A 16,254-nucleotide genomic window follows, 5' to 3' on the forward strand; every position below is an offset into this window, starting at 1 on the left:
AACCCAACTGAACACCGTTACTTTAAAACCCAACTGAACACCGTTACTTTAAAACCCAACTGAACACTGGTTCTTTAAAACCCAACTGAACACTGTTTCTTTATAACCCAACTGAACACTAGTTCTTTAAAACCCAAGGGAACAGCTTAACTGGATTTACCATCTTATCTCTGACTTTGTCTTTGGACACTGATGAAAAGTTGCGATTTTCTGACCTAACATTGTTATCTGTTTTGAAGTGATACTACTGTGGAATGAAAGGGCAGAAAAGATTGCTTCTACTTTTGCAACCTGTGAGAGAGCATCAACTAATGGGCTTATAGTACTGAAAATTCAATTTTGTCTCTGGTTGCTTCTTAACTTATTGTGTCACTTTTACTGGGCAATAAGCTGACCTCAAAACTTCCTTGATTAAGTGAATCATGAAGAAAATATTTGATGATTCCTTTAAACATGTATGTTGTCCTTGATATGACCTCCATTGGCATTATGTTGGTCTTCATCAGATGTCCATGTATTACAATAGACACTACTAATTTAAATATCCCCTCCAAGGTTTAGCTACAATTCTCTCCTCTACAATCCCTACTCCTCATTTTCTCCAAGTGACTGAATATCTCTGCTACAGAAACCAAATGAAACAAATCAGATATTGCATTTAGGTTTTTTTCATGCCTTGTATGAATATCTGAAAAGAGTCACACGGCAGACAGAGAGCTTGCACGATCAGATCTGATGGTTTGAATTACGCGGAAATGAATCTGGTTATCCCAGACATCTGGTGTAAAGAGACCAGCCCATTTCACTGATCAGATATTCTATCGGTCTTAACCAGAGTGTAGAGCGAAAGATGATTGTGTTTTGCTACATTACAGACTTTGTCTTCTGTTGTTTTCTTTCCCCCCCTCACTGCTATAGTCATACTATTCATGTCTTGAGTGTAAATAGAAATCGTAAAGGTGTAATTGAAGATCACAATGTGTTGAAAATACGAATTAATTTTGTCAGTGTTTTTGAAAGAAATGGTCGCTGCATGGAATCGATGCAGATGTGTCACTAGTCACAACACCCATCCCTTTTCTTAAGGTTTTCCCCCCATTAATCATATATTCACAACTCCTGTTGTCTGAGCATGTATGTTCAAAGACTCAGTGACGTCAAACAAATGTGCCATATGAAAGAATGCATTACCCAGTGTTGCTTCTTGTTCTCCACCATAGAGTTATAAACACTACAGGGACATAGTTATAAACACTACAGGGACATAGTTATAAACACTACAGGAAACGTAGAGTTATAAACATTACAGGAAACGTAGAGTTATAAACATTACAGGAAACGTAGAGTTATAAACATTACAGGAAACGTAGAGTTATAAACATTACAGGAAACGTAGAGTTATAAACATTACAGGAAACGTAGAGTTATAAACATTACAGGAAACGTAGAGTTATAAACATTACAGGAAACGTAGAGTTATAAACACTACGGGAAACATAGAGTTATAAACATTACAGGAAACAGAGTTATAAACATTACAGGAAACGTAGAGTTATAAACACTACAGGAAACAGAGTTATAAACACTACATGAAACATAGAGTTATAAACATTACAGGCAAGATAGAGTTATAAACACTAGAGGGGGGTAAATCCTATGTCCTCCACACAGCCTTCTCAGGGAGATAATGAGCTTGCTTGGCTTGAGGCCTTATTGTATAGTAGTTTGTTGGGAGAAAAATGTTGTTTATGGCCTCAAGCTGAGCGTGGCCTCAACTGCCATCTAGACATTGACACAAAAATTATCAATATGCTGACTTTCCCCAATATTACTTCAATAGTATGTGGTGTTTCTGTAATTAATTAAAGTCCCAGTGCAGTCAAAAACGTGATTTCCCTGTGTTGTGTATATAAACTTCCACACTATGAGGCTGGAATAGTACCCCGCTGTCACGTTCTGACCAGTAAAGGGGTTATTTGTTATTGTAGTTTGGTCAGGACGTGGCAGGGGGGTATTTGTTTTATGTGGTTCGGGGTGTGTTAGTATATGTGTTTATGTAAAGGGGTGTTTGTTTACAGTATTCCGGGGTTTTTGGTTATGTTCTATGTTTCGTATTCTAGGATCTGTCTATGTTGTGTATTTCTTTGTGTTGGCCTGGTATGGCTCTCAATCAGGAACAGCTGTACATCGTTGTTGCTGATTGAGAGTCATACTTAGGTAGCCTGTTTTCACCTGTCCCTTTGTGGGAAGTTGTTGTTGCATAGCTGTGTGTGTGTGTAGCCTGCAATCCTGTTCGTTCGATCGGTTTCTTGTTTTGCTTGTTCAGTGTTCAATAAAGTCACTATGAGCACTCAACTCGCTGCGCCTTGGTCCACTACATACGACGGCCGTTACACCCGCAAAACACCAGTCTCAACAGTGAAGAGGCGACTGCTGGCCTTCTAGGCAGAGTTGCAAAGAAAAAGCCATATCTCAGACTGGCCAATAAAAATAAAAGATTAAGATGGGCAAAAGAACACAGACACTGGACAGAGGAACTCTGCCTAGAAGGCCAGCATCCCGGAGTCACCTCTTCACTGTTGACGTTGAGACTGGTGTTTTGCGGGTTCTATTTAATGAAGCTGCCAGTTGAGGACTTGTGAGTAGTCTGTTTCTCAAGCTAGACACTCTAATGTACTTGTCCTCTTGCTCAGTTGTGCACCAGGGCCTCCCACTCCTCTTTCTATTCTGGTTCGAACCAGTTTGCACTGTTCTGTGAAGGGAGTAGTACACAGCGTTGTACGAGATCTTCAGTTTCTTGGCAATTTCTCGCATGGAATAGCCTTCGTTTCTCAGAACAAGAATAGACTGGCGAGTTTCAGAAGAAAGGTCTTTGTTTCTGGCCATTTTGTGCCTGTAATCGAGCAGACAAATGCTGATGCTCCAGTTACTGAACTAGTCTAAAGAAGGCCAGTTTTATTGCTTCTTTAATCAGAACAACAGTTTTCAGCTGTGCTAACATAATTGCAAAAGGGTTTTCTAATGATCAATTAGCCTTTTAAAATTATAAATTTGGATTAACTAACACAACGTGCCATTGGACCACAGGAGTGATGGTTGCTGATAATGGGCCTCTGTACGCCTATGTAGATATTCCATAAACAATCTGCTGTTTCCAGCTACAATAGTCATTTACAACATTAACAATGTCTACACTGTATTTCTGATCAATCTGATGTTTCTAAGTGACCCCAAACTTTTGAACGGTAGTTTATATATTCCGGACTCTGACATTGTTCATTCTGATATTTCTTAATTATTATTATTATTAAAACTATATATTTTGGGGTTATTGTATTGCTAGATATTACTGCACTGTTGGAGCTATAAACATAAGCATTGCGCTGCACCTGCGATAACATCTGCAAATCTGTATGTGACCAATAAACTTTGATGTGATTTGATTAATACTGTGAAATTGTTAAAATTATGATAATGCCCTTTTAGTGTAAGAAATTTCAGCCTGTTTTGGTGGGATGAAGTTTTAGTCCGGGTAACCATTTGGTTACCTGTTCAGGAGTCTTATGGCTTGGGGTTAAAAACTGTTGAGAAGCCTTTTTGGCACTCCGGTACCGCTTGCCATGCGGTAGTAGAGAGAACAGTCTATGACTGGGGTGGCTGGGGTCTTTGACAATTTTCAGGGCCTTCCTCTGACACCGCCTGGTGTAGAGGTCCTGGATGGCAGGCAGCTTTGCACCAGTGATGTACTGGGCCGTACTCACTACCCTCTGAAGTGCCTTGCGGTCGGAGGCCGAACAATTGCCGTACCAGGCAGTGATGCAACCGGTCAGGATGCTCTCGATGTTGCAGCTGTAGAACCTATTGAAGATCTCAGGACCCATGCCAAATCTTTTTAGTTTCCTGAGGGGGAATAGGTTTTGTCGTGCCCTCTTCACGACTGTCTTGGTGTGTTTGGACCATTCTAATTTGTTGTTGATGTGGACACCAAGGAATTTGAATCTCTCAACCTGCTCCACTACAGCCCCGTCGATAAGAATGGGGATGCGCTCGGTGCTCCTTTTCCTGTAGTCCACAATCATCTCCTTAGTCTTGGTTACGTTGAGGGATAGGTTGTTATTCTGGCACCACCTGGCCAGGTCTCTGACCTCCTCCCTATAGGCTGTCTTGTCGTTGTCGGTGATCAGGCCTACCACTGTTGTGTCGTCAGCAAAGTTAATGATGGTGTTAGAGTCGTGCCTGGCCATGCAGACGTCGGTGAAGGAGTACAGGAGGGGACTGAGCACGCACCCCTGGGGAGCTCCAGTGTTGAGGATCAGCGTGGCAGATGAGTTGCTACCTACCCTCACCACCTGGGGGCGGCCTGTCAGGAAGTCCAGGAACCAGTTGCAGAGGGAGGTGTTTAGTCCCAGGTTCCTTAGCTTAATGATGAGCTTTGAGGGTACTATGGTGTTGAATGCTGAGCTGTAGTCAATGAATAGCATTCTCACATAGGTGTTCCTTTTGTCCAGATGATCAAATCCCCAAGCTGACAAGCTAAAAATCTGTCATTCTGCCCCTGTACAAGGCAGTAAACCCACTGTTCCTAGGCCGTGATTGTAAATAAGAATTTGTCCCTGCCTCTGAAAAACATCCCCACAGCATGATGCTGCCACCACCATGCTTCACCGTAGGGATGGTGCCAGGTTTCTTCCAGACGTGATGCTTGGCATTCAGGCCAAGGAATTCAATCTTGTTTTAATCTCCCTGACCAAGGCCCTTCTCCCACAATTTCTCAGTTTGGCCAGGAGGTCAGCTCTAGGAAGAGTCTTGGTGGTTCCAAACTTCTTCCATTTAAGAATGTTGGAGGCCATTGTGTTCTTGGGGACCTTCAATGCTGCAGACATTTTTTGGTACCTTTCCCCAGATCTTTGCCTCGACACAATCCTGTCTCGGAGCTCCATGGACAATTCCTTCGACCTCATGGCTTGATTTTTGCTCTGACATGCACTGTCAACTGTGGACCTTATATCGACAGGTATGTGCATTTCCAAGTCATGTCCAATCAATTGAAAAGGGTCTGAATACTTTCTGAATGCTCTGTATGTGATCATCCTGGAATTACCCGCTGCTAATCTTTAGTTCTAATCGATAATGCTCAAAATTGTATATTGATTTAAAATTGTATTTTAACTTGTCCCTTGCAGGTGAGGATGACAGCTTGGCCCTCAAGGGGAAACTGACCGTGGGGGACATCTTCAGGAAGGACTTCAAGGTTCACGACCCTGAGGCCAAGTGGATCAACAGTGAGTACTCTATTGATGTTGTAGAGGGGTTGGCGTGGGACATCCATATCGGTGACACTCATGTGTTCACTGTGGACATTCAAACAGAGTTATATATTTCCCACCAACAGGTACACATGCAGAATTTTAATTTGAGCCAGTTTTCTACAGCAGGAAAATAACCCTGCAGCAACAGGAAATGTGAATTATTACGTGGATTATAATTATTTTAATAAGGGAAAATGTATACAATTTAAAAAATGGAAATTACAAATTTCATAAGCCTTTTTAAACCTAAATTAAAAAAGGTTTTCCTGCAACATCCAGGCTGTATCATAGAGCGGCGCACAATTGGCCCAGCGTCATCCGGGTTTGGTCGGTGTAGGCTGTCATTGTAAATAAGAATTTGTTCTTAACTTACTTGCCTAGTTAAATAAAGGTTAAATAAAATTAAAAATAATAATAATATTAATAAAACAGGGTGATCAAATTAAGATCCGTAAAGCTCTTTTGTAATGGTAATAAACCTGAGTTACAGTAGGAACTCTAAAGTTTTAATTTGGTAGATTTTATAGGTTGAACGTGAAGACATTTTCAGCACTGTTTTCTATTGAATTTAATGGGGCACTTCTGCTTCCTACCCAGCTAGCATGGATTTAGAATCATTATGACCATGGTGTGAATAACATGGATTGATCACTTTGTTCCACTAACAACAACTTCTGCACCAATGATCTCATTGCCCATCAGTGAATCAGCTAAACTGTATATGTTAGCAATGACAGTGTAATGAGTGTGTGTTGAATCAATGTCAAGTGAAACGGTGTGCATGCCTGCTGGCATGTACTGCGGTCATCTGTCAAATCCAATATACACCTAAACCACATTACCTGTTACCATAGATCTTGTTTTTATAAGAGGAGCTGCAGCTAATCTTTTTGCATTCATATTGCTGCAATCATCATTATGAACTGTCACGGTGTGGGCCAGCATGTACACTACTGTACTAAACATACACAGTTCAGAGAATATCACAGTTATTGAAGAGAACACAGTCAATTTGGGAACTGCAATGATGGGAACTGCTAAAACGGGTGAAGGCACAGGATTGGCTCAATTCTATCCTCTTATGTAAAACAATGAAAGGGTGCTTGAAGCCAACCGTCAATCACACCAAAATGAAGTATTTATTCTAGTTGGACATGTTGCCCGGAAAATAAAATTAAATCAAACAAACCTTAAATTGCAACTGTTGAAACAGGCTAGACTCCCATTATCTTACTGCTGGGTTAAAAATGATCAGAGCCCGACTCCGAGAGGTACTTTACAGCCAAAGGATTAATGAAGCAGTTTTGATTTAACTTATGCCTAATGAAGCCGTCTTCTCCTATCAGCCACTAGTCTCTCCAAGAGAGGGTGCAGATGGGCGAATACACAGAGTACAGTACGTCAAGGACTGTTCAAGTACTATAGACAGCTTCCTTTCTTCATTCCTTCCTTCCCCTCCTTGATATAATTACTAATCTGACTCATTTAGATGGTTGAAAGCAAGGCCTCTAAACATACTGATTTCACCGATTCAGTAATATCTGATCAGTAGTGATTGTCTTGTTCCTGGTGTTTCTCATGACCCACAAAATAGTCAACAAAACAATTAAAGTCAATGACTTGCAGCAAACTGTACTAGAACAGGGGTAATATGCATTGTCTGGATGTGACCATCGGTGCCTCTTTAAAAGTATTTTTTCTCACTACATGAAACCAAGAATAAATACTGTAGTATTTTCCTTATTTAATAGAATGACGCATTCTGTCACTTTGAATAGCTGATTAATACTTGCATCCATACATCTTCCAGGCTGTATGCAGCCACTGTGAAATGAGTTGTCACCTTAAAGACATGCCTTTCTACTGTAGCTGTTTTTGGCCTGCAAAGAAAGTCTTCTTAGGGAGCCTATAGATGCAGCTGCCGTAGAAGGAAATAGTTCTTTGTTAGTATGTCATATTCGTTTAGCCTTCGCGATGTGCAGAACGGCGAGCTTTCAGTATTGTCGGGAACATTTGCAATTATTGGCTTCCGAGGACAGGACTAAAATTTATGTTTTTATTGTAAACCTAATTTTGCCCTGAATTCTATATTTTCGCCATCCCTGTTTTCCTTGAGCAATCAATCAATTTCCTGGGAAACATTTGTGATGAAACCTCAATTTTTTATGAATAGATGATGTTTTTTTGTCATTGATAAGTCCAAATACTTTTTGGGGTCTTTTATGGCAGTATAAGGCTGTGCTCATTAATTGTACCTTTATTTAACTAGGCAAGTCAGTTAAGAACAAATTCTTATTTTCAATGACAGCCTAGGAACAGTGGGTCGACTGCCTTGTTCAGGGGCAGAACGACAGATTTTTACCTTGTCAGCTCAGGGATTCGATCTTGCAACCTTTCAGTCACTAGTCCAACGCTCTAACCACTAGGCTACCTGCCACCTCATCATTGAATTCATGCAACACAAGCTACTCATGAAGGTGTTGAGATTTGAATAACCCTTCGGCCTTGTTTCATCACAATCTATAACAGGAACCTTGCAACACTGTGTGCCTCCATGGAACTCTCCTACATTAGCCTTGTCCCCGATCTGTTTGTGCTGTCTTGCCAACTCCTATGTTTTTTGTCATGCCACAATGACCACAGTAGTTGGCAACATTGATATCCTGTGTATGCTCATCCCCGACATAAAATCACAATCAAATGCACCTAGCAACAACATCATTTTCATCCAACAATGATAATTTAAATCCTGGTTAATGTTATGGCATGAGTTCTAGCAGCTGCTGTATGTCTGAATGAAGCAGCTCTCCTTGTCCGCCTATAATGACACCTACACTCTGGTTGACCCCCCCCCCCAGGTCCTGATGGCTGATGTATGCTAAACATGTAGGGAGAAGTGATTTGCTGAACGCAAACAGACGCATTGTTGGCCAAATAAGTATATTTTAACCTTGATCCGAGCTGATGACTGGCCTGGTGGTGATTTGCATTAGAGGAGCACCACAAGTAAAGTAGTGCCCCCTAGTGTTTACAGCTTAATTTTTATAGAGAGTGCCAGTCATTCGTAAAATTCAGATTACTGGTATGATTGTAATGAGCTAGCAGGTCAGTCTAAAAGTCCTCATGTTTTTTAATGGAATTAAGTAATTAATTCACCTGGCCTTTGGCCACCGTAGTCTGTTCAGGTAAGTCCCCCTCTTCAAAAAAAAGACTGCAATTAAAAAATGAAAGAACGCACGTTTAACCAGTAGCGGTGTGTTGGTAAAATCCCTGGGGATGCCAAGTCAGGGGGAAAAAGCCATATTACAACCTATGTGTTGTGATAATTGCATTGTTTGCTCTATAACAAACTGCTCTTAAATGCTACTAAAACGAAATGCATGCTCTTCAACCGATTGCTGCGGGCACCAGCCAGCCCGACTAGCATCACTGCTCTGGACGGTTCTGACTTAGAATATGTGGACAACTACAAATACCCAGGTGTCTGGTTAGACTGTAAACTCTCCTTCCAGACTCATATTAAGCATCTCCAATCCAAAATTAAATCTAGAATCGGCTACCTATTTCGCAACAAAGCCTCCTTCACTCATGCTGCCAAACATACCCTCGTAAAACTGACTATCCTACCGATCCTTGACTTCGCCGATGTCATTTACAAAATAGCCTCCAACACTCTACTCAGCAAATTGGATGCAGTCTATCACAGTGCCATCCGTTTTGTCACCAAAGCCCAAAATACTACCCACAACTGCGACCTGTATGCTCTCGTTGGCTGGTCCTCGCTACATATTCGTCGCCAAACCCACTGTCTCCAGGTCATCTATAAGTCTTTGCTAGGTAAAGCTCCGCCTTATCTCAGCTCACTGGTCTCCATAGCAACACCCACCCGTAGCACGCACTCCAGCAGGTATATTTCACTGGTCATCCCCAAAGCCAACACCCCCTTTGGCCGCCTTTCCTTCCAGTTCTCTGCTACCAATGACTGGAACGAATTGCAAAAATCACTGAAGTTGGAGACTTATACGTATCTCCCTCACTAACTTTAAGCATCAACTGTCAGAGCAGCTTACCGATCGCTGCAGCTGTACACAGCCCATCTGTAAATAGCCCATCCAACCAACTAACTACCTCATCCCCATATTTGTTTTTGCTTTTCTGCTCTTTTGCACACCAGTATTTATACTTGCACATCCTCATCTGCACCTGCTCTTTCCATGACATAGATTGACCATGTGAATCCAGGTGAAAGCTATGATCCCTTATTGATGTCACTTGTTAAATCCCCTTCAATCAGTGTGGATGAAGGGGAGGAGACAGGTTAAAGAAGGATTTTTAATCCTTGAGACAACTGAGACATGGATTGTGTATGTGTGCCATAAGTGGGCGGGTGTTAAGGAGCGCGGTTTGGCGGGTTATGTTTCGGAGGACGCATGACTCGACCTTCACCTCTCCAGAGCCCGTTGGGGAGTTGCAGCGATGAGGCAAGATCGTAATTTAAACTGGGTAGAAAATATCAAGGGAGGCCAAATGCTCGCTGGCTTCCCTTGCTATTGAATTCAATGCTATGGGCTGCAAAAATGTCATGCACTTTTAGGCCAGACAGCATCAGATAGATGGGTTACACATACAGAGACAGAGGGGTGCTTTTTCACTCACTCAGATGCTTTCTCCGGTGAGATACATTCAGCCTCTTGAAGGAAAATTATAAAACAAAGAGAGATCAATTGTTTTCTATGTTTTTAAAATGTATTTATTGGTACATTTTTTGGGGAAGCCTGGCTTCCATTGGCATCCACGAATACACGCCACTGCGTTTAACCTCATTGACCAGTGCTAGTAATTGAAAAGGAAACTCCTTCTGCTTACTCAGCCACCCACAGCCCTGTTATGGTTTCTGATCTTTCGTTCTGGACCAGCTGCAACTCAAAATCATCAAGTTGGTGTTTGAAGAGGGATAGATAGCATGGGTCATCGCCAGAGTTTCATGCAAGAGACATATGAAAGAGTGATATTGATCAATATACATCAGTAGGATGGTTTGGTAGTGCTACTGGTATTTCATTGAAAGAACATCATTGGTCTTACTCTTGATATTTTAGGAAATGGCAGTCTGTTATAGTGTAACATCCAGTAGGCTAAGCATTTAACCATAGATGAAATTCACAGCACATCCATAGAAATGTCTTTATAGGCCTATGAATTCTCTCTCTCACTGTCCTGAATAAGAATCTTAAATAAGTCACAATGCCGACGTGTATTAACCTTTCCCTCCCAGCATGTATTTGCAGTCAATATTTCTGTTAAACCAAAACCACATTCTATTCATGTTTAATGTAATTTACTCAAGTCTGCCCTGTGCAAATCTTATGTACTCTTACTTGTTGTGTTGTGCTTTGGCTCTGAGGCAGAAAAAAAAAAATCTAATTTAAGAACGTGAAAGCCATGATAAGGAGGTTGATGTTGTAATTATGGGTCTGGTTTGATACTGGCCGGTGGACTCGTAGGAATCTACAAATGGGCCGGCGGTGAAAAATGTATTGGTGTTGCTGATAACCGTAAATCAACGTAAAACTCCCATCCAGCCCACCGGACAGGAGCCATCGGCAGCTCATACACTTCTATTCACCTCCTACTTTGGGGAATGGGTTCATGCAATACGCTATAGATATATGGCAAGGCTCTCTGTTGTGTAATTGTATTGTTGTATGAGGGAGGCTTGACTATGGCCCCTTTCAGAGATAAGGTTGTCCGATTCAAAGGGTAAATGGTTTCTTCAAGTTGTGGGTTGAGGTTTAAGGGGACAGAAAGGGGGATACCTAGTCAGTTGTACAATTGAATGCATTCAACCGAAATGTGTCTTCCGCATTTAACCCAACCCCTCTGAATCAGAGAGTCGTGGGGGGCTGCCTTAATCATCGGCGCCATCAGTGTAGAGCGTGAAATAAAGGAAAGGCCATGGGGAAAAGTTTATGTGTAGACGTCCTCAAGAGGACTGAACTCAATAGAAGGTAAACTTCCCTCCATGTATACAAAGACATGCGTGAGTATTATTCACACACCTCCATCCTAAAAAACTATCATAATTGTACAAGCAAACAGTTTTTTATTTTTTATTTTTACGCTTATTTTACCAGGTAACACTTTCTCATTTACAGCAACGACCTGGGGAATAGTTACAGGGGAGAGGAGGGGGGAAGAATGAGCCAATTGGAAGCTGGGGGTGATTAGGTGGCCATGATGGTATGAGGGCCAGATTGGGAAGGAGCCGGCTTAAAGAGAAACCTAAGCTGCATACATAAGACCATATAAATGTCTCTGTCACCTGCTGCTTACTCCTGCCTGACCACCCTATGACCTGACATGCTAATGGAAAGATTGAACCGTTAGTGGCAAACACCATGCCACACACACAGCCACATGAAAGTATTCCCCCCACTCTGAAAATATTTTTAATTAGAGTTGTTTTAGAAACCCATTTAGTTTTATAGCCCACCTAATCCAAAGGGCATCGGAGATTTAAGACTGTATACGGTGGAAGGAGGGAGACACCCTTTTATTTTGTCCTAGACAGGCGCCTATAACTCTCTCCCAGCTGCGTTTTTTTGCAGTCTAACCATTGTCCTCTTAGCCTTCAGGAGGACAGATGACCCGGAACAGGAAAGAAAAATACATTTCACACCCAGCTATACATTGTAGCCTCCGCTCACCTGTCGTTTAATGATACAACCCTGTTCAGATTGTAAACTGGTTATAATGTCACCATATCAACCAGCTTAGCCCCACTGGGAAGCTCTATCGAAGGGGAGACATCGCTCTGCTCAATGATCGGGTTATATATTTGGATAAACGTATGAGTATTCTTTGGTGGTGTGTTCCGTGTTGGCACTCAGAGGTAGTATAAAGCAAGCAGTGGTATGTTGTATGGTCTTTCTGCGGCATAGTGCCAGAACTCAGGAGTTACAAAGGAAAGATTGAGAGGCCTGAACAGAATGAATGGGCTGCTGTGTCTCCCTGAAGAAGAATGGAGAGAATGGGACAAGTAAATGGAAGCAGATGGAGAAAATAAGGTCCTTCACATGGTTGGTTAAGTGCGGTGACTATAATATCATCATATTCAGCAAGACAGATGGGCCTGGGAACTTAAAGTGTTTCTGATGGCAATCATTTGCCATCAAAAACACTTTTTGGACAGATTGACTATGCGTTTGCAGCTTGAACCGGTTTGTTTTTAAGGGAAATTAACCTGGACGACAGAACAAAAATAGCTAAACGAGGGTGAGGAGAAGGTACAATTTCAGGAATAGAGAGTTATATTTTAGCTTTGTCCTTGGTGTTTTATCCCTTACTGAAAAAACAGGTGCAAATGCATAAAATATGTAGATATGTTTGACTAATAGTCCATGGATTGGGAAGTAAAGCTTCACTTCAGTTCTCCTGGAAGCTAGCCTGGTGGCCAGAGCTGCGCTGACTGTGGATATGCAGGTTATTCTCTCATTCTAATGAAGCTGTCATCTTCAGTTAGTGCAGGGAATGGCTTGCCTGAAGCCTCAATGAGGCACACAGGTACAAAGCATACAGTCAAATGAAAGCTGTAGGGTTCAGAGGAGGGGATGGTAGAGTGCTAGTGTGAGATCATAGCAGCCATTAGAGTTTAAGTGGGAATATTCACAAGGTACATGGTCTTTGAAGTGATGTGTTGTTGGAAAGGGGAATGTCTATGGCACTTTAACTCATTTTACAGTACATATGATTTCTTTCTTTCTCTCTCTCTCTTTCGCGCACACACACAACTGTCCTCCTGTGATCTGTAGTGAGTGAGGGATGTTGCCCAGAGCAGGAGACTGAATGAATAAGACATGTTGGAGGAGCAGAGGTGAAGATCACAGGGGAATGCCAATGCCCTGGGCTAACGCCGAGCCGGTCAAGAGAGCCCTGATGAAGACCTAGTGGAAGGAGAAAGAGGGCAAGATGGAGTGAGGGAGAGTGTCAGAGAGCAAGACTGAGAATTCCCTTGGTGATGTGAAACAGGGATGAATAGATGGCAATGGTGTGAAAGAGAGGAAGCCCTGGTGTCTTTGAAAGGAAAAGAAAGACGGGAGTCTGTATAGCGACAGAGAGGGAAAGTGGTGGAGAAGAGGACAGGGTGAGGGCTGAAATTATGGACTCTGTTATGGTGCATGGTTGGAATGGAAAGAAAGAGTGATCTCAGGTGACTGGAAAGGTGGTAAACGGATAAATACAAACTACATACAGAATAAAGATTGGACTCTGAGGGAGGGAAAAAGACAGGCGGAAAGACAGTTGAAAAATATTGCCAGCCAAGTGTATGTTTAGGATGAAGTTCGGAGATAACATATCTAAAGGGGGAGGAGAAGAGATGGAAAGAGGATAGTAGCTTACCTTAGCTTTAGCTTTACATGGATACAAAACAGGAAAAAGGAATAGCATATTAGAAGATATAATGGATTGATGGACTTCTTTCCCAGATGCTCTCAAGTGCTTTACATTGATATGATGGACATGTGCGGATTCAAAGGATAGAAAAATAAAAAGTGAGTACTTAGGATTCAGGATGAGATTCAGTGAGACGGGACGAGCAATCAGGATGCACTATATTTTAATCTTTACTCCTGATACGAAGCTGTTAATATATTCCAGTAAACTGGAGTGCTGTTGATTGCATAATTTGCATTCATTATTTGACCAGTGCAATCTAAAAACCCAGAATTGTCAATCATAATTTTGTGAATGAATGTCATTGTGATGGACAATTAGTTATCCCAGCAGATATAGAATGCTCCCCATAACAATTTGTAGTCCCTGATTAATACTCTAAACCAGAGCTGTTTGCTCGGCTCTTATTGGCTCGACTGAAACAACATTCAGAAATAGGCTTTTATCGTCCTTGTCTGGTAAAAGGCAAAGTCATTGTGAAGATAGGAAAACTAAATTCACTTTTATCTCTTTGTTGCAATTGTTTACTCACTCTGGAGACAGTCTTTATGATTGCAGGTGTAACTGTGTTGATTGTTTCCACTTGCACTGCCACTGCAGAAATATGTATTTAATGATTATTTATTTCTATTGGTTGGTTGAATTTACATATCAAAAATGTGTTATGCCATTGGTTAAGCTTGCAGATAGTGGGAGATTGCGAATGTCAATTCTTCCCAGGCTGATATTGACATGCAAGCGGTATGTCATGTTCTGAAATACTGGATTCTATTTTCAGATTTACGATGTGTAGGAGTTCATGTCCTGATGTGTGTGTGTATATACAGTACCAGTCAAAAGTTTGGACACACCTACACATTCAATGGTTTTTCTTTATTTTTATTATTTTCTACATTGTAGAATTATAGTGAAGACATCAAAACGATTAAATAACATACGGAATCATCTATTAACCCCCCAAAATTTAAACAAATCAAAATATATTTTAGATTCTTCAAAGTAGCCACCCTTTGCCTTGATGACAGCTTTGCACACACTCCTCTATTTTTTGTATTTTTTATTTAACCTTTATTTAACCAGGCAAGTCAGTTAAGAACAAATTCTTATTTACAATGATGGCCTACCAAAAGGCAAAAGGCCTCCTGCGGGGACAGAGGCCTGGGATTAAAAATAAAAAATACAATACAATATAAATATAGGACACACATCACAACAAAACACACATCACAACAAGAGAGACAACACTACATAAAGAGACGGCAACATAGCAAGTGTCGTGTCTTTGGCTATGCCGGATTAAGTGATATGACATGCTAACTTATAAAATTATTTCTCTGTAATTAATATTACCTGATTAAGCTAATCATGTAAATGTAATTAACTAGAAAGTCGGGGCACCACAGAAGAACGTTTATAGAGCTGTTATCTTCTGAATAAACTCTTAAAATACTTAGTAATATTTTACATCGATAGCAGTCAATCTTATCTTATTTTCAATCTCATCATGAAAGTTATAAATTCTTGGTTATCTTCACGAACCCTGGCTAACAAGTTGAATCAGCAATACAAAATTGAGTTTAATTATTTATTTACTAAATACCTAACTAATCACACAGAATTACAAATACACAGAATACATATGATGTCATACAGAAAACGTCCTGGTGGACTGAGCCTGTATCATGGCTGGTTACACAAAGGAAAAGGGGGTTGGGCTTGAATGAAAGAGCGGGAAGATTTAGGAACACAGAAACAGCAGCTATGCTATCGTAAATACCTTATCTTATGCATTCTAAATTACCGCCCATTTGGAAAAGGAAAATGCAATAAATATTTACTCTGAGCTGCGCTTCGGTAGATTGGTCGTAGATGCTGGCCGTGGTTGGCCAACAGATCTTCCTGTAGTGGTAATGGATACGTGGTGGTATCTTCGTCTGGTTGTTAGACTGGATCCGTCGTCCGTCCTTTCCTAGCCCACGTTAGCAGCGGCTAACTCAACGGCTAGGAAGTATCACTTCTGTAGTGAATAAGCTCAAAGTTCATACCAGTTCATACCATAGCTCACGCCGAGGTTGGCTTAGTTCTGTTCTTGATATGTGTCTGTCCTTATAACGTAGAGGCTGCAGTCCTCACGTACTGGAACACAGAAATGTCTTTTCGTCAAAGACTTATATAGAGGAGAGGGGGAAAGGAGGGGTTTCATCGTTTATAACCCCATGTCTCTTCACAGGGTTGGCCACTGATCGGCAGGGCACTTTCCCTATGAAAACCCAATTCTCTCATTTGGAAGCTAAAATTACATTTAATCTCCTAACAAACAATTTCAATATCAAACATTTCAATTGCATAACAATTCCATGTGACTCTGATAACTAGAGAGTGTATACTTTCTCCGGTACAGTTTATGTTGTCCTGCCATCAATCATAATGTCTCAGATAACAATGAACTGACATACATACTCATTACGTTATCAAGCATATTTCCAACTGG

General features: G+C 41.2%; 1 protein-coding gene across 4 annotated transcripts in view; it reads left to right on the top strand.

The window, feature by feature from the left end:
* The window catches only part of dpp6a (dipeptidyl-peptidase 6a), a 386,275-nt gene that overhangs the window by 327,800 nt on the left and 42,221 nt on the right, over positions 1 to 16,254 (top strand). For all 4 annotated transcript variants that reach the window (XM_029694037.1, XM_029694061.1, XM_029694054.1 and 1 more), the window contains one exon: positions 5,184 to 5,282. In XM_029694037.1, the coding sequence (XP_029549897.1) occupies positions 5,184 to 5,282 (99 nt within the window). The remainder of the gene's footprint in view (positions 1 to 5,183; positions 5,283 to 16,254) is intronic.

This window comes from Salmo trutta, chromosome 2 (genome assembly GCF_901001165.1).
Source record: "Salmo trutta chromosome 2, fSalTru1.1, whole genome shotgun sequence".
In the NCBI taxonomy this organism is placed as follows: Eukaryota; Metazoa; Chordata; class Actinopteri; order Salmoniformes; family Salmonidae; genus Salmo; species Salmo trutta.